At 43.4% G+C, this 27,508-nt stretch overlaps 1 protein-coding gene across 2 annotated transcripts; it reads right to left on the bottom strand.

Annotated features, from left to right (window-relative positions):
• Positions 1-160: 160 nt before the first annotated feature.
• On the bottom strand, positions 161-27,508 carry LOC115372291 (radixin-like). Of its 2 annotated transcripts, XM_030070051.1 has the most exons (15): positions 27,302-27,508; positions 23,789-23,882; positions 15,528-15,611; positions 14,004-14,099; positions 12,056-12,178; positions 10,936-11,087; positions 10,434-10,517; positions 9,472-9,618; positions 7,009-7,105; positions 6,674-6,837; positions 6,061-6,191; positions 5,213-5,373; positions 4,923-5,015; positions 3,792-4,028; positions 161-3,318 (listed from the first exon to the last, which is right to left on the bottom strand). In XM_030070051.1, the coding sequence occupies exons 2-15, from the start codon at positions 23,798-23,800 to the stop codon at positions 3,154-3,156; spliced, it is 1,746 nt and encodes a 581-aa protein (XP_029925911.1). In that variant the 5' UTR covers positions 23,801-23,882; positions 27,302-27,508; the 3' UTR covers positions 161-3,153. The 2 variants fall into 2 exon arrangements, with proteins under 2 accessions (XP_029925911.1, XP_029925919.1); XM_030070059.1 differs by lacking the exons at positions 10,936-11,087; positions 12,056-12,178; positions 14,004-14,099; positions 23,789-23,882; positions 27,302-27,508 and having other exon boundaries at positions 15,528-15,586.

The following is a 27,508-nucleotide window of genomic DNA, read 5'->3' as shown; positions in this document are numbered from 1 at the left end:
TCTTGTTGACTTAAAACCTGTTATTTGAAGGATTCCTCCAGCTTGCAAAAGTGCATAAATTCAGGTTTACCTTCCAGTAGATATTAACTTTTTCACCTAAAATGATGACATATACGAGGGAGTGATGTGAAAGAATGCAAAAATTCCCCAAACGACATGCTCAAAATTTGAAACCTTTATTTGTGAACCAATGAAATGGACTGCAATCCATCTGTGCCTTCTATCTTAAGGAACACTAACGTAAAGGGGTGGGGGGGGGGAACTCAACGGCAAAACGTGACAGCTGGTGCCAGAGCGGGCATCATCTGGGGCTGCCTTCATTGGAGGGGACAGGCAGGCCAACAATATTCTGCTGCAAAGAAAAAAAAAAGAAAAAAACGAACTCTAACTGAAGCCTTGCAGCCGGATCCGTGGGGTTTGTGGGTGTGGACATGTCGAGAAGAGTTTTCCCCTCCAGTGAAGCCGCCAAGTCAACCGATGCGTGCTCTGGTTTCACGGTCTCTGAAAACTATACAAAAACAGGGCTTGGAAGCACAGGATAAACTATTCACTTGCTATGGCAAACACACACGGCCCTTCTAGTGACGGACACTGTGGATTCAAACGCAAAAGGCAGGCTTCAGTGTCTTGTTTCACACACAAGTGCTTTGACTTTTTTTTTTAAAACTCTGGCCATTTAAAAAATCCAGACCGACACCAGCTGTCAAGTAAAGCGTAACAAATAATACCAACTTATTTCATCATGTTGTACATTTAAAAAAAAAGAAAGAAAAATATGAGGTTCACTCATTTCAAAAAAATGCACCTTGGAACATTATTTTAGCACCCCGCAAAAGGCGGAGTCAATTTGCTGTCTGAGCATAAAGGACGCGGTTAGATGAGGAAAATACGGAGGATTTAAAAGGGAGGGGATTGGCCTGTTGTCCATTTGAGATTTGCAGGATTCAGTAACAGACGTCCCGGACAGGAATTGGCCCTTCAGGTCAAGAACAGGTACTTTCCCTTGTCCGCTGCACCAATTCATGAGTCTTGAAGTCGTAAGAATCCACTGCTAGGTCTGCAGTTTGGATCCTTGAGGTTGAAATGTTGCAAAAGGTGCAGATACTGAAGGCGTTTATACAATTATTTCATGGGAATGCTTTCTTTTAGAGGGTCCAAATGGTTTTTGTCAGCCCAGAAGGTCCAACCATCTAACGTATCTAACACCCTCTCCATAACCCTAGACTGGTGCTCACTCATTTTTTCTTTTCTGACATTCACACCAGAGCTTGTCTTTGTCACAATTTGGGAAATTTCCTGGACGACAGTGCAAGGGATCGGATGGATGATGTGGGATTGAAGCAGGTCAGGAGCAGGACGAGGCCGGTGTGTAAAACTAGAGCTTCAAATGTAACAAATAACACCTCACACACTAGAAATGTTTTCTACAATACATTTTGGAGCCATGTCAACGTTAAACTGAAATATATTCTTTCTTTTAACCAACGAAAAGCCACAAAGCAGCTTGAGGCTGAGCTCCAACAGCCTCAGCCTGCCCAGGAGCACCGCCCAAGAACCTAACATCAACTACTCAATCACAACTTATTTTGTTTTTTAAACATTTGTAGTTTTTTTTTGTTTGTTTTTTAAATTTTTGTAGGGAGGGGGGACGAGACACCCAGAGTGTTTAAGTGGTCAGTCACCATGCTAACAGTATTGAGGTAGAGATTTGTCCCGGGTCGAGGACTGATGTTTTCATAAGCTCCCCAGCCAGAGAGGTGCCAGGCCTTCCACAGCCACACACATGCACACACAGACGCACAGACACACACACAGATGGATGGACAGACTAACAGCCTGGACACTTGTCTGTCTGTCTGTCTGTCCGCCCGTCTCAATATCCCTGGGTTCCTTTGTGAGCTGGCAGGCAGAGAAAACCATCTATGGTGACTGGACATCAAACACTGGGAACAGCTGGAGAAGACGCATACAAAACACACACACACACACACACACACACACACACACACACGGCTACACACCAATCAGTTAGCTTATCTTCATAACACTTTTCAGCTCGAGGGCGATAGCTCAGTGGCACAACCTCACTCCATGCGATCCTATCACCTCTGCATGTGAAAACACTGGTTTCCCTTTGTTACCTTTGCTACATTCATTCAACCAAACCTGCCTCGGGACAGGCGGCGTGGCTCTTTCCCTAAGATTCACTTTCACTTCAACTCAATCCACCAAAGGTTGAACATGTTGTTCCTGATGCTCTAACATTAAACTAAGATTGCAATATAATTTTCTATATAAACCTATGAATTCCACTTTCAAATTACAAGTTAAATTGATTGAATTAAGAGTCGAGCGACCCCTAACGCAGCTCTTCACTGACTCACAGATACTAAAGCGTAAGCATGTCGAGCGTTTGAGATGTTTTGACGTGATGTAACAGAGACAAAGACCTAATTCAACCCCAAACTCAAGTTTTGACTCCTCACCTGGGATCAAGCCCACCGTAAAGTGAACAACAGACAACTAAAACAAACAGGGCATCGTTAAAATGAGTCAACAGCAACAACAACAACAACAAAAAAAAACAGCAGAGGAGAAGATATTAAAAAATTAGAAGACAGGAAATCATTTTTAACTAGAGACACAGGATATAATACTAAAGCTTTGCATACAAGCTTGTCAAGCAAAACAAAAACAAAAATAGCTTTCAATGGCTGTGTTTGCTTTAAAAAAAAAAAAAGAACGAAAACAAAACAAAAAATCCAAATCATTTCCATGTAGGTTTTACATAGTTTCTTTTTTCCCCTGCGCTTGAGGTTAACAAGCATTAATGATGGTTTGTTCTCTGCAGCGTGGTGATTATTTTGCAGAGCGGTGCGTAGGCAGCTCTGTATCGGGGAGAAATCCAACGCTTTCCGAGTGGAAATGTGGGCAGAACTTTGGCAAAGATTGACAAGGTGGCAGCCGCGCCTTTCTGGATTTCTCAAGATTCGCGTGGGTTGGGGAGTCAGGCAGCGGGATAGCGAGGACGGCAGCATCTGTTGTCCATGAAAAGCGAGCAGCCGGTGGGTGGGGGGACGCTGGGGCACAAGTGTCCCAGAGGGGAAAGCAGGGGGAGAGAGAGAGAAGTGGGGGGGCGCTGGGGTGGGGGGCTCACATGGACTCAAACTCGTCGATGCGCTGCTTGGTGTTGCCCTGTCGGATCTGGCGCAGCGTCTTGTATTTGTCTCGGCCCGCCTTGACGTTCTCGGCATGCAGCACGTCGTTCTGCGTCTTCTTGGTTTCATCTCTGGCGTCAGCCAACTCTGAGCTCAGCGCCTGGGAGAGTGGACGGCAGGGAGGAGGGAGGGAAGAGGGGAGAGCGGAGTAACGATGAAGAGAAAGGAGAAAGGGGAGGAAGAGTAGAGGTGGGAGGAAAGCGAGACAGAAGGGCAGGAGGCATGAGATGATGAAATCGAGGGGGGAAAGGAGGTTTGACAGGAGCGAAGACAAAAGAGAGAGGACGCAAATGAGGTAGAGAACAAGAAAAATTAAACATCAGCATCACATCAGAACTTAACATTTGATTGACACAAAGCCAACTGTGTCCCTACATTATCTACCTTTTGTGTTTCCAAAAACATGCCTATTCAAGAATTCATGTCTCTCAAAAATACTTTCATGTAATTTCACTTGTTTAGAAAATTTTCATAAATAGTGCCATTACCAAAATTATGAAAATCATACCGAGACACATCCAAAACAGCACCAAACTCTAAATTTCTCTGAAGTCGACCTGTTCTTTCCCTCACCTGCAGCTGCTTCTTGACTCTCTCGTTCTTCTGTGCCTCGGTGATGCGCTCCTCCTCGCTGCGCAGGTCGATGTGGCTGACGCCCTCGTTGGAGAGCTCGGCGCTGGCCTCCGCGTGGTTCTCGTCCTGCTCGTCATGCTCGCTCTCGTTGTGGCCGCCCGCCGGTACTGGCACCGACGTCATGGCTACCTTCAGCTCCTCCTTGGTCTTCTCCAGGTCCTCCTGGGCGGACATGGCCTGGGGGAAGGGAAAGGAGGGAAGAGGGAGAGCGTAAGAGAGACTGTCTCACATCTGTGGGAAAGAGTCGGCCCAGGTTGGCTGACCCTGCACACGGCCAGGTCAAACTGTGCTTGGTTAGCTGGGAAGTGTCATGCTGTCTGCCGTGTGGAGCACAGAATGTAAACACATCTGCTGCTGGCAGTGTTTTAAGGTCCAGCACAAAGGTCATGTCAGGCTTGATGCCAACTGCTTCCTACACAGGACGGACCTGGATTAGGATACTATAATATTCCTGAGTCATGTGTGAACAGAGTAACAGAGTCACACACACACAGCGAGTGAAATACTGGCAGTGAATTTAAGGCAGTGTAGTACCATAAAAAAGCGCCTGCCCATTGATATTAACCCAAGATGAACTGGTTCAGGTTATCTCATGTAATATCAATTTTGTAAGCCTGGCTTTATGCAAGTGCACAGCCTCAGTTTAGTTTCAATAATATTATTTTCATCCCCTGCTCGGATGGAAATGGAAGAATCATTCGGTTCAAATGTTACATCGTTTCTAAAAAAATATCACTTCAAAAAAACAAATGGAAATCAACAGTGGAAGCATCATCATTTTTTGACTGACTCCACTTAGAGGTGTGCTTAATGGCTTGTATTTGTACTGAAGAGAGAAATAATCATGTTAGTATGTTTAAAAAAAGGTTTTCCATGCCCTACTATTACAATTTTGGTATCTTAAATGAAATACTATCTTTCCATAAGATTCAAAAACCATATTATATAGTGGTGGAGAGGATTTTCTGGTGTTTGTGTTGTTTTGAATTGAAGATGACAGAATAAAGCCAATGTCAGGAAAAACACAATGTACCACTGTGACTACAGAGAGTGGGAGGTGGGATGCAGTACCTTGTGCTGCCACTCGGTGGCCTCCTCCTCTTTTTTCCTCTTTGCTTCCTCCAGGAGAGCGATCTTCGCTGTGAATTCACCCAACTCAGCAGCCTGGGATAAAAGACAGACCAAGACCCTGCTGTCACAAACACACACACGACAAAAACCCTACACATAACAAATGTAATGTGCTCAACACATTACACACTCACTAAATCTCTTACACACACACTACAGATACTTCAGTGCACAAAAACCCAAACACAGGATATATACACATGCACTTGTATTGATATTCAAACACACACCAGCTGTTCCTGGTTCTTCATCTGGTCTGCGGCCTGTTTGGCCAGCTCGGACTTGGCCTCCTCTGCAGCCTGTCTGTCCTTCTCCAGCCGCTCAGCCTCCTCCCTCGCCTTCTTTCTCTCCTGCTCCAGCTCCAGGGCCCGGCGAGTCTGCTCCTCTAGCTCTGTGGGCGAACGGACAGACAAACACACACACACACACACACACACACACACACACACACACACACACACACACACACACACACACACACACCTGTTACAGATCTAGGATAAATACGACCCCTCCTATTAAAAGTTTCTCAACATTAGGTTTGAACTACTGATTTTTCTCATTGGGTATTAATGTTGTCATTAATATTGTCATTCTTTAAAATGAATTTATTGATTTATTTAGTCAATAAAGTATAAAAAATAAGGGCAGATGCTCATGCAAAGGAAAGTCCAAAGGGACATCTTCAAATTGCTTCCTTAATCTGATCAGCAGCCAAAAAACCTAATTTTAATTGAGAAAAATAAGGCTAACTTTTGAATACCTGGAAACTGTCAGTCATTTTATGCTCTTTTCTGGACTTTCTAGATCGTTGTATAAGTCCTGTCACCTCACTGTTAGCTTATAGTGCCTCCCTAATTGTCAGGAGAGTCTCAAGAAAGATATAAATCCCCAAAAAGGAAAAGTGATGGCTTCAGCTCATCTATTAATTTTTCATCCTGGTGAAAGAGAGCATGATGATGAGACAGGGCTGGCCTTGACTCAGGGCCCTTGAGGGATTCTCTAATTTTGTAACATGAGGAGAAGGAGGGCAGAGAGAGAGTGATGATGATGGGTGAAGAATTGGAAAGATGAATACCTTTCTGAGCTCTGAGCGTCTGCTCTTCAATCTGCCTCAGCCTCTCGATGAGCTCATCTTTCTCTCGCTCTATCCTCTCCTTCTCTTTCTCTGCATGCTCTCGCTTCTTCTTCTCATTCTCCAGCTGGGCCCTGGGAAGTTTTGAAAGTGGGTGTCACATTACTCCAGCATTTTTAAGTGAGAAATCAGTTTTAATTTGCTTTACTGAACATATTTACTGAGTAACAAGTGAGAAAAGCTGAATGGAGCTAAACTATCAGTATCTTTAACTGCATAAAATATTCAGGCGCTCCTTCAGCCTCCATTCAAATGTGTAAGAGAGGCAAGTCTGCCCTCTAGTGGAGAGGCTGCTTATTTTTATCAGAAACTCCTTGCAGTGTAAAACATTCACAATGCAAGCTTTCCAGCATTCCTATTCAGACAAGTTTCAAAGTGCAACGTTCAAAGAATGTGTGCATGTTTGTGTGATTTCTTTAACTCTGGATATATACAATTTCCCAACTTTTCCAGACCAAGGAATACTGTTTTATTCTCTCTTTGTCTTCCCCAGAAGACTTTTCAATGGCAATAGGCACAAATTGTGTGCAAGTATGTGTATGTATGCATTCATTACCTCTCCATCTGTTTGTGGTGCTTCTCCTCTCTGGCCTGAGCCTTCATCTGCTGCACCTCGATGGTGTCGGGCTTCCTCCTCCTCATGTACAGTTCGTGGTTGCCCATACACAGAGCCAGGATGCGCTTGTTGATACGCAACCGTGGGGCGTAAAACACAAAGTCCTGCACGGGGAATAAAAGGGAGGGTAGAAATTTAATCTTTATATGTGGAGGAAGAAATGTTCAGTACAATTAAATTATTTGTTGAAAAATCAAGAAGTTAAAACAATGTCAGGAATATTCTTGTTACATGACATTTATAAAGAATGGTGATGTTGATGTAGCCAGACTCACAGGAGCTTTCTTGTCAATAGGCTTGATGACAAACTTCTTGTCATTGAAGGAGATGTTTCTAATCTCACTCCAAGGGAAGCCAATCTTTGGTGTCAACCTGGGAGCAGAAATGGAAACATCTGGTTCATGTTTGTTAAGGTTTTCCTCAAACACGGACATGCGTAGGGTGTGTTATGAAACGAAGCCAGCAGATGGCGCTGGGTGTAAAGACGCCGCCTCACAGGAAATGATGAGACTGAGTAGTCATTTCACTTAACAATCTGTCAGCATTATTTAGACACAAAGTCTATGAAGGGAGATACCAGCTTAAAATGGCTGACGTGTGAAAGTGTGTGAACTTCAGCAGCTTCTGAGTTAGGGTTTGTCTCAGAGCCACACACATCTACAGGTGCTGGGAGTGACAGAATATGAATAGAAGAAGAGAAAAGAGAGAGGGGGAGGAGAGATGGGGTGGAAAAAGGAGATGCCCGGTCAAGGAGGAGCAAAGTAAAAAAAAAAAAAAAAAAAAAAATGGGAGTATGAGAAGGAAAAGGATAGAAATAGAAGAAGGAAGGTGGAAGAGGAATGGAAAAGGGAGAAAAGGAAGGAGGCTGCCAGCTGCGATGACCTGATGCGATTGTCGGAGAGGAAGGCCATGCGCCCCAGCAGGAGGACAGCGGGAGGAAATGCTGTCATTTGTGATTAAATCCATCCATTCTTCCACAGAGGAACAAACCTCTCCAACCAGGGAGGACAGGAAAGACGCCCCTACCCCGAAGTGACACCGCCTTCCTTTCCCACCCCTCACCTCCCTTCTCTTTCCATTTTTCCACTTCTAAAAATAACTCTCCTTCCTTGTCCATCTTCTTTGATATTGTCCTTTTCTTCAACTTTAATGCCGTTTTCTCATTGTGCCTCACAAACAAAGAAAGGGCATGATTGTCAGACACTTCCTGGACATATTACACTGACATTCAGTCAGAGTCCAACTTCGTGAGCACTAAATGATTCCCCTGCTTTTGATATTCCTGGCTGAACGCATCTGTTTTCCAGCACGGGGCTTAATGTGAACGAGAGATCCACTCCGCTAGTTTCCACAAAGTCAGCCGCTGCAGCCTGACCTGTTGACACGTATACAGCCCGGCTTATAGCTTCAAATTGTTTATCCAGATTATGCTTTTAAGTGATTTTGCTGGCCAAGCTTTCGGTTCTTTACGGCCATCATCGCGGTACATCCTACCGATTTAACTTTGAACCAAAATGGAGAACAACATGCTTTTACGGGGAAAGCAAAGACTCTCCTTCAGTGGAGTGGATGCTCATGTCTAATTACTGCCTGCAACCTCATTTTGACAATAAAGATTCGACATTCAGGATTTAAGTTGTTGTTGAGGCTTGGATTGAAATATGATGCTCATTACTAATATCATTTTAAGCATTTCAGACTGTCCATTTTTTAAGAAAACCCCCATACTCTTGATGTATTTCTGCTATTTTGTCATAACTTGTGGGTACACTTGTTTGAAAATGGCAACTTTTTGGCAGATTTATCCCCTTTGCTGCCTTACACCATCCATCATTACTCTAATTAACATTGTCAAAGATAAAAAGGACGAGTTGTTTACAGGGCTCAGATCCAATGAGGCAGTTTGCTTTTAGTGTGAAAATCCTGTGTGGTTATAGCAGAAAGAGCCTGCAGAGCCCATTCAAGTCTTATCCCCGTCCTTTCGACAGCAGTGGAGTCCCTTGCCAACTGTTTTTAGATGACTGAGGTCCTTGAAGATCTCATTACTCAATATATTAAAAGATGCACTCAGATGAGACTTTTATCAAAAAGGGAAAAGCTAATAGCCCTGGCTAAGTGACGGGTGCAGATGCAAGTTGAAAGCAGCGTACTCTGATGTCTTCTTCCTGAAATTAGTGCAATATGTATACGCCCACCCACAACCTCATTCTGTGATCAATCCACTTAAAAGCTGCCCCTGAACGCAGCACGGTGACTTGCAGTTTGTGCCTCTGCAAAAGCCGACCAAGTTGTAACACAAAATTAAAAGTTGACGCACACATTTCATTTAACGCGCAAGTAAACCTGACATAAGGCTCCGGCTCTGACATTGTGATGAGTGAGTCTCTGTGATGAAGGAGGCGTAACATCGTTTTAATGACCTGAAACACATCTAACAGCAGCTCTGGTTGTGACAAGCTGGCCTCCAATCAGATGAACGTGTCCTCATGTTTGTCGTGGCTGAGTCATCTACTCCAAATCACAGCTCTGTGCCGTTTTGTATGGATATGCTTATGTAGATGTTTGTGTGTGTTTATCATGTGAATGTGTGAAAGTTTTCATTCTAAAATGCTATATATGTATTTTGTGAGGGGAAAGAGGTTGAAACATACAAACAGCAAAGACAAGGAACAGTTATTTTGTAGGAGCAGGTGTCATTTTTACTGGATAACTCAGTCATGTGTGTGTGTTTGCCTTACTTGTCCTCGTGTTCGTAGATGTTGAGGCCCAGGGCGTCCACCCCCAGCCATAGCTCTGTGCCCTTCTTGTTTTTGATCTCAAAGTAGTTGACGCCGTACATCTCCAAGTCCTGGGCAATTTTGAGATACTCCATCATGGCATCCTCTCTGCGGGGGAGGGGGCAGAGTTTGAGATTTCAGTTCAACTAAATTTTAAAGGACCACACCTTGAAGTGAGCCTTCGTTTGAGCAGTTCATTCTCTCTACAGCAAAGACTGTCTCAGGCAGCTTTCACAAAACCTTTGAAGCAGCCTGTACATGTTTAATTAGTTAATTAAGTCTATTAGCAGATGACACCTCTATCAAAAGTTCTCCTAGTTTGAAGATTTTTGGCCCACCGGCTTGCCAAAGTTTGACAAATGTGCTCCATCACTCCATGTCATCCATCAACAAAAAGGTCTCTTAGAAATACATGGGATACTGTCAGTTTTTTGACATATTACAAAGTTTTATGGCCTAAATGTCTCCACTACCCTTTCAAAAGTCTGGACAAATTGTTTCAACTGTGTACCATCATTTACTTTGTCAAAGTAGGTACTTTATTTATTTCAGAAATGTTGATGGAAATCTCCTTTTAGAAAGAAACTCCTCATTTGTATACACAAACAACAAATAAATAAATAACACGGTGATTCAGCAAGTGAACAACATGTTTCAGTTTTGTTGGTAAGGCCACAAAATAACTAAAACTGAGCTAACATGATTCTACGCAAACAATGGTGCAGCCTTTCACAATACCCTGACACACGGAGACAGAGCTCCACTTCACAACGGGATGCAACAAGCACAAACATGACTGCTCTCACAGACACACACACGCGCACACACACACACACACACACACACACACACACACACACACACACTTTCTTTCTCTCTCGCTGCTGAGCTGGAGAATGTGATGAGGAAAGCTGGACACACACCTGAGCATTCCTCTGTGTTCCTCGTGCCAAGTCTGTATCCTGTCCTCCCACTGCTCCTTGGTCAGCTTGTGCTGCTCCAGGACTCTGCCCAACAGACACACACACACACACACACACACACACACAAAGATATACAGAATGACCTAACCTGAAAGAATGTAAAACAACACACAGTTCTTTCCTAGAGAGGAAATCAGACAACATTCCACAAGAGAACAAGACACATTCCACTGTGTGTGTGTGTGTGTGTGTGTGTGTGTGTGTGTGTACAAAGTCTGTATATTGTTACACATTGTTACATTGAGTTTGGTTTATTAAGTAATTACTGATCAGTAATTATGAGGCATTTGATTAGTGCACAGGCATCCAGAACTCAAGGGTTTGACCCTGAAATGCCTCAATTTGGGTAAAGCCATACAGACTGTGACATACCAGACCTGGATATTGTGTGTGTGTGTGTGTGTGTGTGTGTGTGCGTGTGTGTGTGAGTGTGTGTGTGTACCTCTGTGGCAGCAGTCTGTCGTGGGTGAGGTACCCAGGCTTGTGGATGTCTTTGCTGTAGTCGGCATACTTGGCCTGGACGGAGTAGGAGGCCAGCAGGACGGCCGTCTCTGGTGGACAGTAGTTCTCATCGTTCAGGATATTCTCTTTCACCTGGAGGGAGGGGAGGGGGGGGGGGGGGGGGGGGGGGGGGGGGGGGGGGGGGGGGGGGGGGGGGGTTTAGGTGAGACCTCAGCTTCATTTTAAAGCACATTCATCATGGCTTCCTTCTGAAGTAAATAAATACAGGCCTGAAATTTTGAAATTATCATATTAAATTTACATGATTTACATGACACAGTGTGGCATACTCTGTGTCCTGTGAGAGATTTGAACTAACCATTTTATTACCTTTACTAAAGTAACATTATAATGCATTTTAGATAATGCCCAGCTGAGAAATCAATCAGCCAATATTGGCTTATCACCAATAAATCAGTATCATATCTGTATCAGCGTTTATGTTGATTGTTATGCTCCAATATGATTTTTTAAAAAAAAATTTTTTACAGAACATAATGCAGATAAAGATGTTTTTGGCAAAGTTAAATGATTTTTATTTATTATTTATTTAAATGGTAAGCAACTGACAGATACTGAAGAGTACTGATGTTAATTTAGCTATTCATTTATTTTTTAATTTCTCAGTGTTTCTCATTTCTACAACTGGTTGACAATGTATAATAATGCTGAATATTCTTCTTATATAATAAAATTATTTGTTTAAGAAAGCAGCTTTTCTGAGTACCTTTGCATAGTCATATCAGAGCAAAACTGGTGCACAATCTACATGGAAAAGGTCAATTTTCACTCCAGATCAAAAATTAACTATAATTGGCTGCCATTTCAGTAACCAGAGAAATTTACCCCACTAAAATTGGTATCAGTCTCAAAAATCCCATATCCACTGAGTGCTAATTTTGAACTATTGACCCCATTTTTTCCCCTTTGAACAGGCATTTCACTTTACATACCCTTTTCTGCTCAAACCTCATCCTAACAACATTACAACGTTCACAAAAGCCTCATCCTAAGTGCAATGATGTCATCAGCATGTGCCAGAAAAGCGAGCTGTCAGTCACCTGCAGGAAAAACAGTCTCTGGGTGATTTCTTGAATCAGCTCCTCAGAGACATCCTCCGGGAAGAACTTGGCTCTGAACTTGAACTGCAGAGGGTTTTCCTTCTTCACATCCTGCTGCGTCACCTGGACAATATAACCAACAGCCATTCATCAATTAATCAATCAATTACGAGGGCGATCAGGAACTCGCGGTCATCATCATCATCATCATGTGTTCATGAGTCGTCTAGAAAAGGGGGAGCAGATCAATAGAAAGCTTGGGACTTTTGTGCACTAAGTTTACAGGGGCAGTGAGAGAAAATGGTGCCGCATTATTATAATATTCTTTTTACTTTCCTTCCATCTATAACAGAGCACATAAAACACAACTTAATCATTGAGCTCCATGCATTCTTAATTGCTGCAGATTAATGAAGTATTAGAAAAATACTGTCAGATGAGGACAGAAATAGTCAGATCATTACCAGTGATAGAAAAGCGCAGAGAAGAATTGATACTTTGCTGATATTTTACTTTGGCAGCAATAGTGCTGTACAACAACAGCAGCAGATCTAAAATGTGCTCAGAGTAAAAGTTTTGAGAGCTACTTTTTGTAATCTTTTACATGCAATAGACCTTTATCCACAGCAGCCATTTTGACATGAAATCGCAGGTGAACACAGGTGTTAGTGATGACATTAATGAATGCTCCGCTCAGGCTCCTGCTACTGTTCATGCCGGCTCACTGGAAACACTCTGCTGCACTTAAACAGAGAGGACCCTTAATTAATGTCATTACGAACACCTGTGTTTCCCAATGACAAACGGCTTTAGAGAAAAAAAGGCCAAAAGGACAAGGGCAAAGTTCAATCCAGTTTCTTTTAATTAGAAATCTGGAAATAATGAAAAATTGCACCAACAAAGTAAAAGGCAGATTCCTCTTCTCTCTGTTGACCGAATGTTTAACATCACAAGCTCCACCAGTTGTCGGTTCATGATGGCCCAGTTTCTGATGCTTATGTGGTTTACAATGCAGCCAAGACTTCAGTCGTGAAGTACACTTTCTGACGGACTAAATACTCAAAAAGTACATAAAAGTACACAAAAAAATAACTACTCAATTGTAGTAACATGAGTAATATGATTAGTTACTTCCAGCTCTGCCAGTCATAACAGATCTGTCTGTGTCTGTGGACGTGTACTAGTTGGCTGGGCGGGTACGTATGCGGTATGTGCACAGTTGTACACACAGACACACACACACACACACACACAGAATAGTTTCCACTGGAGCCCCACTTGTTAAAAGAAATCCTGTCATAGATCACCCTGACAGCCTCGCATTGGTCCAGAATGGCTGGAGGGTGTCCACACACACACACACACACACACACACATACACACACACACAATGTAAGCATGTGTGCCTTTACACATCAATGTAAAAGGAATTTTCTTCACTTTTTCTCTTGCACCCCCTCCCTTTATTTCTCATGCTCGCTTACAGTTCTTAAATATAAGGGGATTTTTCAGCTAGGCGTGCTCTGAAACACACACACACACACACACACACACACACACACACACACACACACACAAACACTTTAATAGTGCTTCAGAGAGGCATTAGGGCTGGAGGGCGTGTTGGCTTAAGTGACAGAGGAAGCCTGTGAAAAGAGCGCATCTGTAACTCCAAACCACAGAACCACAGTGCAGATTCGTAGGAAACCCCAGACTGACGACCATCAACAACACATAATAACACCGAGGGCGAAAAGAAGATACAGTGCGAGAAATGAAAGAGAGACAGAGACCGACAAAAAGAGATGAAGGTGCAAAGGCAGAGAGAGGCAGGAAGGAAGAGGAAAGTAGAAGAGTGAGGGTGCGAGCGACAGAACAACTAGGAGTGTGAAGGTGGGTGGGGGAAGTGTGAGCGGCGAGAGAATTTAAAACGGCGGAGGAGACGGACCTTCTTGTTCAGTTTGAGCCAGGTGCTGTAGCCTTTGCTGTCCACATACTGCAGGCCGAAGAACCAGACCTCGCGCAGACCCACCGTCTTCACCACCTGAGAACAACACACACACAAGTGTCACACCTGCAGCCGCAAGCCACTGCGATGCAGCGTTTTCACATCAACCAATGGAAACATTCGTGTGCAAACAAAGACCATTGCCCGCAAGAACGTCATACTCAAAAAACTGCATTTTTCCATCGTGTGCCACTGGTGCATTTCATGGGATATCTGGTGAATTGCTTGAAGGCACAAAACAGAAAGAGTAGAAGGCAGCACACACACACACAGCACTTGTTTTGTCTTTTGCGTGTTGCAGGGAATCAAAGTCCCCGAAGATCCAACTCCAAAGAAAGAAGTCAACTGTGTGGGGAACTGACTTCTTTCTTTGGAACAAAATAGGAAGACGGCAACAATTCGGCAACATTCATTTTCACATTTTCTTCCTAAAACGTCGTGCAAAAGCAGCTCCTCCTCACTAGACTGTGTGTGTGTAGTTCTGCTTGTTTAGTCTAGATGTTCCACAGGAGTAAACACAGCCAGGGAGGCGGTGAGCCTCTCTGGAACATGCAGGGAGCGCTTGATTCGCCTCGTGTCTGACTAGAAGAAGCTCTCATCATGTCTTCTGCTCGACCTGGGGCTAGATTAATGGGTCCTGAGCGCACTATTAAATTTAAACAGGCTGATTAATTGGCTGTTGTAGCAGGTTTCTAAATCGACCTGTCAATGCATTTTATATGCTGGGTACAGTGTGACTGTAACTCATCTGGGTAAATGTGTGTGTGTGTGTGTGTATGTGTGGACTGGGTTCACATTGTCAGTCACAGAAATTGACTTTTAAATACTGAACAGTAATTGTCTAAGCTTTGTGGTACTCCACCCATCTGGCACTCTAATCAAGAATCATTCACAAACAACATATAAACAAGGTCACATTTTTATTTCAATAAAGTCAGCAGCTTGAAAAAGGACTGTAATACAGGAATCTGAGAAGAAAAGGCCTTTTAACTGCTGGCCAACATGTCCTTGTTTTATTTATTTATTTATTTGCTTGCTTTTAAAGAGCAAAAGCCTTCAACCAAAATATGTTTTAGCAATCTGCCATAGGGAAACTCTCTTTTCTGTTGCCCGAGTCCACAGAGAATTCAGAGCACAGGATCAGCTGCACAACAGCATCTACTGAGCTGGCAGAGATTCGATTTCTTGCTCAAGGACACTTTAGCACGGCCAGTGCTGGCTGACACAAAGGCCCAGCTGCTCCAGCTGAAGGACAGTCTCGCCACTAGGTCACTCTGCTAGACTAACAGTTGGCAATTTTCTCCAGACAGAGATGTTTTGTCCAGGACTTGACTTCATGTAAACTCAAAGATAAGATGCTTTGCCAAGGATAGGGTGCCCTTTAAAACTTCTTACATGGGGAAAAAAATGTTTGTTGGAAACCGATACCCAGGCTGCATTTGTATTTATCTCACTGATGCTTACCTGGTCGAAGAGCTGTTTGCCCGTGGTATTCGGCTGGATGGCAAACTCCAGCTCTGCATCCATGGTGGTCACACGCACATTGATCTGCACAACACAACACAAAAAAAAAGGATTACTTTGTTAGTAAGTAAAAGATAGTACTGCAACCATATTTAACATTGGAGCAGATTGGTTTTCACTGCAATAAAATACAGATGATTTGGGGCACGTAGCACTTGTTGAGGCTGAGTCCTCATTGTAGCGCCCTAGAATCGAACTCGACCCCCAGCTATTTGTTGCATGTCATCCCCTCTCTCTTCCCTTCCTTTCTTGTCCCTCTCTACTCTGACTGTCAAAGCAGAAATTCCAAAAATAAATAAATAAATACCCAATTTTTTCCCCTTTACACTTCCCCTTAAGTGCATGTTTAAATACAGCACACAGACATATGCATCAAAAAATTTTTTTTTTACTCAATTTACCCATCATCAATATTGTGCATAATCATGCATCAGACTGCAAATGAGTATGGTTTTGTATAAATCCATAGCGTAGCAAAGTTCAATCATATACAAGTATTGAGTAGTATTGAACAGTGGCTTTAATGTTTTCAGCTACAGCAATATTTTAACAATCCAAGCCATATAATCATTGTTCATTCTATCATTGTGCTGATCATTTCAAAACAAAAGACTTTATACCACCAGTGTACCCCTGATCATCTATTACTGGAGCCTTTCGATAACATGACATTCTGTATCTCAAGCAGCAAAGACTGCTTTTTGTGATTAGCTCTTTGAGTTTATCTGTCATCTACTCCGGACTGAGTAGTCTGTGTTGTGGAATATGGCACAAGGTGTGAATGCACTATAGCAAACTGGCCCAAAGCCTTCAAATAACAGTCAGAGAGAGCAACCATTATTAATGGTAAGAATACAAGAATACAAGCACAAGCATGGAGGTGATAGCGTGAAAGGGCTCCAGTTCAAGGTTAAAACTGGATTGTTCACTCAATAGCCGTGTTCATGAAAAAAGTCAACTGAGTTTGTAAGAATGAAGACATCAAAGCCTGACTGTAAGTGACTCAAGAAGGAAGGAAGAAATTAGTACTGATGCTAATGGAGCATTCTTTATATTTCAGTTTGCATCCTCACTAGTCTAGCTAAGTCACTAGCTATGTTCTGCCTATGTTACAATCCTATGTTGAGCTGGAGAGTCTAGTAAATGATGTGCTGCTGGGCAAAGGAGCTGTTTGGTTACTGAAACGGTTACAGCTCGGGCTGTCCCTCACATGAAAAGGCAGGAGCTTCCTCTCCAAGCCACTGCACTGAGATCCTGATGTAAACACTGCAAGCCTTGTAAACATTAAAAATTAAGACCTTCCAAACATCTTCAAAGGTGATAAATTTATTCCACATAGTCCCCGGGGTCTAACAACACACTCTGTGTCTGCACGAGTGAAATTATGGATGTAAACATATCCACGTTGTTTACATGTTCATCTTTATCTCCCACAGTGCTATTATACAACATGTAACTTTGAATTGTGTTGACCGGTTTTCTTCCACAGCCAAGCAAGCGAGTGTGCAAGAAAGAAAGTTTGTTCTTCAGAGAAGACTGGAAACAAAGAGTGTGTTAACGTCCCTCAATGTAAAGCCAAGTTTAATAAAGTATCTGTTTGTCTCTCCTCTTTCACTCTCAGCTCTCTGCCAGGTTGAAAGAGTGCTTCCTTTCCTGGCGGCCTCCTACCCAGAGTCCTCTGGTGGGGCAGGGCTGAGGATCGAGCTCAGTCATTGGCTGTGGCCTGCTCAGCGGCACTGGCAGTAGGCCTAGCAGCAGCTGATGGAACAGAACAGAGCGGGGCTGACCTCCGAGGCATCTGACATCCTTCCTCCCACACCCACGCACATACTGGGCTGCATGTTGCCTCAGTCATGGTTAACGATACGAGGAGAGAGACAGAGGGAGGCGCGTGATACTGACAGGGAGATAGAGCGAGAGAAAAGCGAGATAAAAACGAGGAGGAGCGAACAAGAGCAAAAGGAAAAAAAAGTTTAGTGCAGGGGAGAGAAGACAGGAGGAGAAAAAGGTGAGAGAGCGAGGGAGATAAAGCGAGAGGAAGTGAGAGAGAGATGATCCTGGGTGCACTCCCTTTGGGATTGAGTTACAGCATGGTTACTGTAGATGAGCCACTCATACCAGAGAGAAAGCAAAAAGGGAGACAAGGAGGAGAGAGAGGCAGTGGACTGTCCTCTTTTCCTCTCACAGTAATTACCCATAAAACCTCAGAAACGCTTACTATGCATTTCTCTCCCTCTCCTCTCAACACTGCCTCACTCTTCTGCCTTTATCCTTCTCCCCTCTCTCTCTCTCTCGCTCACTCTCTCTCTCTCTCTCAATATCCCTGCAATGAATAATCCATGAAACTTGTGCCTATACAGCACATAGCTGGACTCCCCTCGCCACATGGAGCCCTGGCCACAGTGATCGGCCTCTGTCTCCCTGTCATTAATTACCCATGAAAAGTTGTAGTGCTTTCTCTGCTCTATGGCCTCCTCCCATGAACAGTACAGCGTGATCACTCCTTTATTGGGCAGGGGATTTGGTAATATCATTTCAAAGGGATTAAACTGTATCCAGCATGCTCATAATCTAACCTGCTCAAAGCCAAACTTGAGCTTAGCTGGAAACTGTGGGCAGATTCCCCGGGAAACGATTTAGACCCAAATGACTAAATGATTGTGTTTTGCCTTCAGCCCAGGCAAATTTGCAATTAAATCTGCTCCCGCATCAGAACAAACATTTAGTCCTCTGTGAGACCAAATCTCTCTGGCAATGCTGGTCGCCAATGTGTCTTTCAACGGGGATTCTGCACAGGGAAGCACTGTATTTTTAGTCCAGGTCAGGACTAAGGCGTAATCCATGTCTGGGATATCAGCCCTCAATGGAACTGTAAGCTTGATGTATGCGGGGGTGGAAAAGCGATGCTTGAATCAAAGGAGTGACTTTTTCAGCAAACTAAACTCAGATGTAGCTCCTGGTGCTTTGCTGGAGTGGTGAAGTTGACCTCTGAGGTTCAGGTCACTCTGGACACCGGCGACACCAACACACACTAACATCAGCTGGATATTACAGCACAGTCCTGTCAATGTCAGCTCAATGAGAAAGCTCGGTGTTGGGTTACACTGTAGAACTTGAGCTAATGCTAACTAGGAAAGCCAGGTCTGCTGTTAGCATGCTAGGCTTTCGAGGTACGGTGTTCAGGTTACTAGCCTGAAGTAAAGTTTTGGGTCTCTGCACGAGCTACTTTCACCAACATATAAATGTTCAACACAAAGAATATGGATGAATATCCTCCAGTGATGAAGGGCAACTGGATATATTTTACCACAAATGTAAGCAAAGACCCATTATTAGAGTATATTCTTATAATGTTCAAGCTGGGTTTTGGAAAACCTCAAAGAGCTGGCCTGAAACTTTCTGTCAAAACTGACTAGGTCTCACAAATGAACCCATGGATGACTTTCTTTCATCCATGAACTGTGGAAATGTCCCACTCTCAGCAGCGATTATTGTGCTTCTGAGGTTTGTACGCAGTCAGAGCAGCTGAGATTTAGTGGCTGAATAATGACTAAAGCGGCTCAGCGCTTAATAGATCTGAATAGTTGACAGCTTTAAAACTTCCTACTTTCCCTTTTCTCACGCCAGTTTCTGAACGAGCGGGCCAAAGAAAGGAGTTCAAGGTTGTGGAGGGGAAGATGGCAACAAGTTTTGACGGCTTCTCACACAATTGCACTCCACCACAGCTGGCCCACTTAATGTTTCATTCTCTAAATCTCTTAGGCTCAAACTCACCACAGTTGTTGAGACCTTCCCCCAAAAAGATTCAGCAACAAAATCGCATTATAACAACTCGAGACAGCTAAGGGGAGGCAATTTAACAGGTCACGGCAAAACAGAGAGTTAGGTTTCCTAAAACGTGGTAAATTAATCTCCCTCTGTGTTTGCAAGTGAACAAAACAAGCGCCGTACCAGCAAAATAACCTGTTGATGGTTCACTGGCTGATGAATTAAGACTTTGTGTCGGGGTCAAGAGCGACTGCCTCATTGAGTTTCAAAGAGGGGAGTTATGAAGAACGTACTGCTGAGCTGGTGTTTCCAACTGACCAGCCTCCAATGTCCCTTCTGCTGTTTGTGTGGGGCCTGCCTGCCACCAGCAATCAGCTGTGAAAGAGCCAACCTTTGTGCTGTGCATGTGCGTGTGCATCTCAGCCAACCCACAGAGCAGAGAGAGAGAGAGAGAAAGAGAGAGAAAGAGCTGGATTCCTGGAGAGAGCAGACGGTCAGCTAATCCTCTCTCTCCTGCAGAGAGAGAGGGGGAGGAGAAGAGGGAGGACAACATGCCGAAGCACTGACACAGCTAATCATACACTCTGACAACTGAGAAGTGTCCAAGGAGGGACTTTTGCAAGCCTGTCCTTAAACGACTTTGTCCATACAGCGACATAGGACACACTGACTAGCAAACACAATCTGTTTAAGGGACAGGTTTGCTCTCAATGAACAGGTTGGGAGGGGGAGGATCGTTGACTGAAGCTCAACATCCCCGTCTCTGAATGCAGAAGCCTGGAAAAGTGATTTTGTTTTTTTAATTGGGGGGAATCACTCCATTTGGAACAACACTGTTAATGAAAACATCAAAGTAATTGAGATTTTCAAGATGTTAATCGGGGCTGAGCAGAGACGGTGATCAGCATGCAAATGTGGCCAACAAGGGCCACCAGGCAACAAGTGTGTGTACGAGAGTCTTCTTTAAAAAAAAAAAAAAAAAAAAAAAAGCCTGCATAATTGTGTTTTTCATTCTCTGTGCCATTTTGGAAGGTTTCTAAATCCCCCCTCTCCATTTCAGTTCATGCGTTCTTGCTAAGACGGGCCCCTTGTTAAATGTGCAGCTGTTTAGTTACTGTAAGCTGTTTAGAGGGGCTTTGCTGAGAGAGGCCTTCAGACTCACACACACACACACACACACACTTCAATCAGTAGAGCTGCTAATCTGGCCTGCTGGGCTCTGAGCAGCTGTCTGCCCGTCTGATTAACCCCCCCTGCAGAGGAAGGCGGGCCTATGAGGGGGAGGCGAAGGAGGGAGGAGAAATCACTACCACCTACACACCGGGGGGCTTGCGTTGTAGTCAAGCATCCCACTCCACTAGTACTGCTTTACGGATAGGACCTGAGAAGATTTTAAAAGTTGCAGTTGTGGGACAGTGCAGAGGGAAAAAGAGGGGCCCTGGTCATTCTCTGTTTGACCTATTTTTAGATTGTAAATAAGGTAAAGGGTCAGCTGGCAGGCACAGTTTGTGTGTTGCCTAGCACCAAGCTTCCCTCCCCCTACTTGGTCTGTTAAAGTAAAGGGGCTCCCTCTTCCAGTATCCCTCTCTCAATTTCCCATCATTTCTCAACTTCATCTGTCCCTTCCATCCTTTTTCTACTCCTTCCTTCCCTGACGATCTCTCCCTCTCTCTCTACTCCTGGCAATGCCCCTCTCTCCTTAGCCTGCTTTTGTGCGTCTAGAGACAGGATGTTGACACAGACTGGGGGGTTTAACGGGGGCCCTCAGTTCACACTGCGGGTCCCTTGCTGTGGCAAACAGGAAAACAGGCACACGCTAGGAAGCCAGTGGGGGTGATTCTTCCTGTGGGGTGCATCGGCTCATAAACAACCCCCCGCTGACATAAGGGATTCTAGGGCTGGGTAGTTGTGAGATATGATGTCAGTAGGTATGAGCAACATGAGTGAGTAAGTGCATTATTCATTGAGCGATGCAGTCACTGAGTCAATCTCTAATCCCCCACTTCAATTGTTTCAGCTCAACCTGTCAATGCTTTCAGTTGTCATTTATTTTTGTGTACTCCGACATTGCTTTAATGAAAATAAGACCTTCACACTGAGTTAAATCAGATGGGCCCACTGCAAATACCCAACTTTGTTTTTTTATCTTAAAGAGAAATTTATTTCAAAAGGCATACTATACAGGATTTCACTGGTCAAAACATTTCACTTCACACTCTAGCTGTTGTGTTCAGGATGTTTAACATTGTTCACTGTGTTGGAGCTTTTGCATGTTCAAAACTGTGAAACTAATTCAATTTGAAATTTCCCACCTAAAGAGCAATCAAATGGTTCAGGTGGGTATGATATGGATGCCCAAAAGAAAATTGTTTTGTAAAGGCTGCCTATCAGAGCAGCCAAAACTTTGAAACAGCCTTTATCTATTGCTACAGCATATGAAGGGGAGGAAAAGTGTGTTTATTTTGTTTGTTTGTTTGTTTGTTTTGTCATCTAGCTCTGCACGTTTGATTATGCCTTGTACAGATAAAACCTGAAACCTGAAAGTCTGTTTAAAAGAATGAACACTATTTTTTGGTCGTTGATATGATTCACTATGAATGTTGCCATGCTGATTTAAGTACAAAAGTATCAGAGAACTTGGAGCTCAGAGAAGACTCTCAACTTTCCGATTAGGAATTAAAAAAGTTTAGCCATTCAAAAACATTCTTCCTATTCAGATGTACAAAGTATCCCAGTTTCCAGTTGTTTTGCTTACAGAATTACATTGCATTTTTTTTAAAAAATGTAGTTTGCATAACTTGCATCATGTTTTTCCAGGCAATGATAGACTCAGCAAAAAAACATAAAATACAAGTGAAGCAAAAAGAGCTGCAAACGAGGCTTGTTGCAAAACTTAGATTTAGCCTGTCCTCGCTGACTAGTATTAAGTAAGAGAGGAGATGAGGAGTGATGTTACGCAAGTAAGCTAACCAAATGGCTAGTTAGACAGCTATCACTGATATCTTTATTATTATGTTGGGTAATGTTTCCTGCAGGCTCACACATGAGAAAATCTGTCGTTTCACCCAGCCAGTGTGAGGGAGTGTCCTTCAAACTGCTGGTGAAAACGTGCAAACAAACAGTGACAATTTCAAAGTTCACACAGAGGCAAAGCAACATGTGGGGGGAAATCCTGCCTTCAAGTTTTAAAGTTCTGATTATTCAAATAAACACTTTGATTTTTCCACGGCTACTTTGAAAAACAAATTCAAGGCCCATCCCTTCAGCCCAACATACACCGTACAGTCATTCAGTTTCAAGTTCTAGTTGTATGGCTTGGTGACATATGGGTGTTGAAACACACAGACCTAGAGGGGCTCAAACTTGTGTGTTCTGGCTTCGAACACAGAGGACGTTGCTTTGGACAGGCCGGTCTCTGTGGTTTATTATGTCCATGCCTCCCTGGGACAAGCTGTGCTCTCTCAGTCAGATACTGTCTGCGACAGAGACGTCGCTCTCAGCAGAGCGTCCAGCACTCTGCTGTCCTAGCAGCCGTTTTGGGACGGTGCCCTGGTGACTCAGGGGACAAGAGGGGGAAGTGGAGGATGACATCACCACTTTGCTGTGCTTATACTATCATCTCCCCAGCACACACACGCACACACACTTCTAACCCTCCCTTGAAAATTTAGAAAGAAAGATAGGATATGTGCTTCCCTTATGGCACAGACCATTTCTAGCCTATAGTTCCACGTCCACAAAGGTTTCTGGACTGGAAATTGGCAATGAATGTGGCATCTTCTCCACAACAGAAACTTGAAATAAACACCCTGTTTTAGCCACCCTGCTAGCTGGTAACAATGGCTGCAGTGTTGCAGTTGCATGGCCTGTGTCTGTGGATGGAGGAGGCCTGCAGGCCATGCAGTTCGCTTCACACTCTGGCTGTTGTTTACTTGGAGGACAACTATGAAGAGTGGGAGCAGCTACAGGGATGAAACTGCCACTTCCCAGAGCTCTCAAATTTAGCTTTCGGCAGCAGTGCACACTGAATGTTATGACAACTAGAGAGCAGCTTTTAATGGATCAGTTTATATGAGCAGACAAGGCAGGAACACACAAGCAACTTTCATGTTTCAGAGGCACATGGGCCATTTGTGTACATCTGTAATGCTGTTTGGCTTTACAAATTCACAATAGATCCAGTGTTGCAGTCTGGGGATAGCAGAGGCAAATGCAGATAAACTGGCATCCCAAACAAAGTAGAAGTTAGAGATTTGTTCCACAAAAGATCTACAAATATGTGGTTTGTATGAAAATCTACTAACAGGTGCCTTGCACAGGTGTTCCACAGTGTTTCCATGACTTTGAACTGTACCTCTATATATCAGTATGGAAAACAGTATGATATAAGCATTTGTGTGCCAACTTTAGTCTTGATTTCTTCAGATTCTTACCGGTTTAGGCATCTTGGCTTCCTCTCCTCCTTACACCCTTCAGCTGAGAGGACAAATCCGTCAGAGGACGGCAACAACACCTGAATTACAGAACCTGAAAGAGAAAAAGACAACTTAATCTATTATAATCAGCATGATATGTTTGTAGATATGCATTTTATATTCTATTTTAAACTAAACTAAACCCTATGGCAAGTAACTGGTTAATTTGGCAGATATCAAAACTGGCTAATTTTCCCTCTCAAATTTGATATTAGGCCCAAAGTTCCAACACTGGCCAAGCCCTAAATTTTGTAGTGAGTTCAGAACAATATAAAGTGTGAAATAACAAACTGCAGCTCTCAGTGGAGAGGAAATAAGAATTTTCATCAAAAATAAATGGGTGCTGGGAGTTGAGTTTTGAGCTCCAAAAACTCTGAGTGGTAATAAAAACTGAAAACAATCCAAAATCTGAATCTACTGACAACTAAAAGACACAAAACCCCAAGACAGCCAGAGGCAGACAGAAGTGGCTTCACATCCAAGCCCCACATACGCTTCCACTTTGCTCAACTAGACATGCGGTAACTATTGCAGGGGTGTATGTATGAGGAAACTAAACTACCTAAAATTGCTGTGCAAGTGAAAGTGCACGACAGCCATGGTGCTATATGATAATCCTTTAGATCTGGAAAAAATATCACTGCCAATTATGCTTTTTCAAAACATACAATCTCTCTTTGGGTCAAATTATTGGCATGCAAGGTTTTACCTGTTTTGCAGCACACTAAATAACTGCAGGCCCTTTCTCACTTCGTCCCTGAACTTCTATCATGTAAAAGTACACAAACACACACTGAGCGTTCAGCAGCCTCACTGCCTTCTGTGTTGTTTCCGGCAACACCTACTCTGCAGCCAATCATTTGTATAAGGCACAGTAGTGTTCAACGCTCATGATGCCTTCATGTAATTTTCAAGGAGATCATTGTCTTGCTTTGGGATCGACTGATATATCAACAGATTATCAACATCAGCCGATATCAACTTTAAAAAGCATTAGCATTGGTCTGCAAAGTTCTTTTAATGCCGAAATTTGGCTGACTGTGAAGATGACATTTTTTTGTGTCATTTCTTACAATTGTGAGATTAACAACAGAACAAAACTGTCATGGTCTTTTGTTTCCAAAGCACTTAATTATCTTGAGACAGGCCTGTCTGAAATGCAATTCTTACAAAAATTTGCACTATCTCAAAAAAACATATCATTTCATCCCTTGTTTGGCTGTTATTTGAGAGCGTTCTTGTGTTTAGCTCGTTGGGAAAAAAAAAAAATCAACTATAAAAAACTGCAGCAGATATTATTTCTCACTCATTGGTATAATTGGTTGTTACGTGACCGTAGCTGACAATTTCCAAATTTATTACCTTGCCCTGGTTGTCATGTTTGCTGCCTGTGCTTGATCACTTCCACAATTTGTGAGCTCAAGTGTGAGATATCGGCATTTCCCACTCATAATTAGCACTCGGACACACGTGAAGTTTTTCCTGTTTGGCAGCTCATATTTACAGTCAATCCAGAACGATGTAAAATGTAAAGGAAGCACAGTGGCCATCTGCAACATGCATGTCACAAAACTGTGTGCGCTTTGGCTGACACAGAAGCGTGAAGTGACAGTTTGGTAATGCCCTCGGTGGGGCTGTAACAGGATCCTGAAAGGATCCAGGGACACACTGTTATGTCAACATGCCACATCAATCAGATCTGGACACTGTATATGGCCTGTGAGACTGCTGCACTCTCTCAGGGCCATCATCACAATACCACTTTATCTTTTAATCCTAATATTAAAGCAACAGCACACCAAACTGGTCACTTACAAATCTCCTTCACTCTCTTTTTTACTTGTCTTTCCATGTGGAAAATCAGAGTGTAAGGCCAGATACGGAACAAGAGCCCTATCAGAATCTGGATCAGAAATACTTTATTGATCCCTGAGGGGAAACTATTTATCTGGTACTGATTCAGTCAGCATCTTGCTCAAAAGCACTTAAGTAGAGCGGATGCTTGCTGTCATGGCGACTTCGACCAAGGATGCACAAATATGTTTCATTGAGGCGGAAATTGATGTGCATATTTGCATGAAATTATACAAGGAATGCAAATGTGAGTTTAGCTCAACTTCGACAGGTCAGTCTTGAGATAATTGAGTGTTTTCTTATTCATAAGACCATGTTAGTTTTCTAACATATTGCTAATTTTGCAGTTGTAAGTGACACACCCTAAGGGGAAAAAGTCACAAGTGTATAATTTCACCATCAGCAAAGTAAATATTATATTGGACCAATACTGATAATGCTTTGTAAAGCTGATATTGGCCGACAGATTGTCTGCTGTGCTGATATATCAGTCCACCCACAGCTTCATCGAGTGGACAGATACACTGATCTACTTGTAGAAACTGGGCATTTTCATTTATCGATGCTGGTTGGACAAGCACCTGTGATGCATGAACTTTTTGAAAACTTACTGTAATTTTAATATCTAGGCATGCCAGAGTTCCTGGCAATGCTGAAAGCGGCACCCCATGGCTTGACCCCCTTGCACTTTACTGCACTGGCTCCCAAAGTCTGTACCCACCTGTGCTTTAAGCTTTATCTTGAACCCAAGACTATTCAAAACCTAATCAACAGTATTTCAAGCAAGTCAGTTTTGGTGCCTGAGGAGGAGGGGAGCAATGATGATCAGTGTATATTTTTGGGGTGTGAATAAAATATGCCCTAATCAATCACTGATGGTGGCCTCACTCCACGTGATGTACATTGCAACAAAGTGCAGCACGAGCCTGTGATGAAGGCCGCTGTGTGTATATGGGTTAGTTAGTGCTGAGGACGCAGGCATGCCCACTTGTAGCTCGTATGCAATTAGCCTGTTTGCCCGCCGAGAGCTGGCTTCCGTTATGTTCAATCTAACACTCCTCACTTGTTACAAACACAAAGCTAGCTTCGACAAAACGATACAATGTAGCACCCCGGGGCGGAAGTGGTGACAAATACACGTCTTGGTCCACGGAAAGGGGCTTTTTTAGGAGAGTTTCAAGCGGTAGCCACCAAATCCTCTGCTGTTAGCATCTTCACTGATTCAAAAATAATCTTACTATGTCAGAAAGGTGGCCCGCTCAAAGGCTGACATTTTCTAGTGGGTGTAGTCTGAGTCTACATAACGGAACAAGCCTCTGCCGTGACTTGCCTTGGCTTACTTGAAAGTGAAGTTTTGAAACCTTCAGAAAATGTTGTCCGACGTTATTTGAGCTAAACTCGTATCAAAGAGCATTTAATGATAAAAATGTTGGACTTAAGACTGTGCAAGGCTGTGTTACAGGCGGTTAGGCAGATATCCAGGGGCACTGCATCAAACAAATGTGGATTTTATAATCGTACCGTATAAAATATGAATTGCCCGAACACGAGGATATCCGCTATTGCATCAAACTTGAGAAGCTCATCTTTTTTGGGGGGGAGAGAGAGGCAACTCACCGGAGGAAGAAGTGTGTCTTTAAATAGCCGACAGAAGCCTGGTATCCTTAAAATATTACAAAATATCCACACCGGGGAAAACTCCGCTTCTATTACCCTTCCTTATCTCTTCGGGCTTTTGCTGAAACAAATTCCAACAGACATGGAAACCGTTGAAGTCAGAGCCACCCGTAAAGGCGATTTGTGGAGCCAGGGTCAAGTCAGACA

The sequence above is a fragment of the Myripristis murdjan genome, chromosome 2 (genome assembly GCF_902150065.1).
Source record: "Myripristis murdjan chromosome 2, fMyrMur1.1, whole genome shotgun sequence".
NCBI classification, from domain to species: Eukaryota; Metazoa; Chordata; class Actinopteri; order Holocentriformes; family Holocentridae; genus Myripristis; species Myripristis murdjan.
The sequence above is the reverse complement of the archived record's forward strand: the minus strand, read 5'-3'. Positions and strand labels throughout refer to the sequence as shown.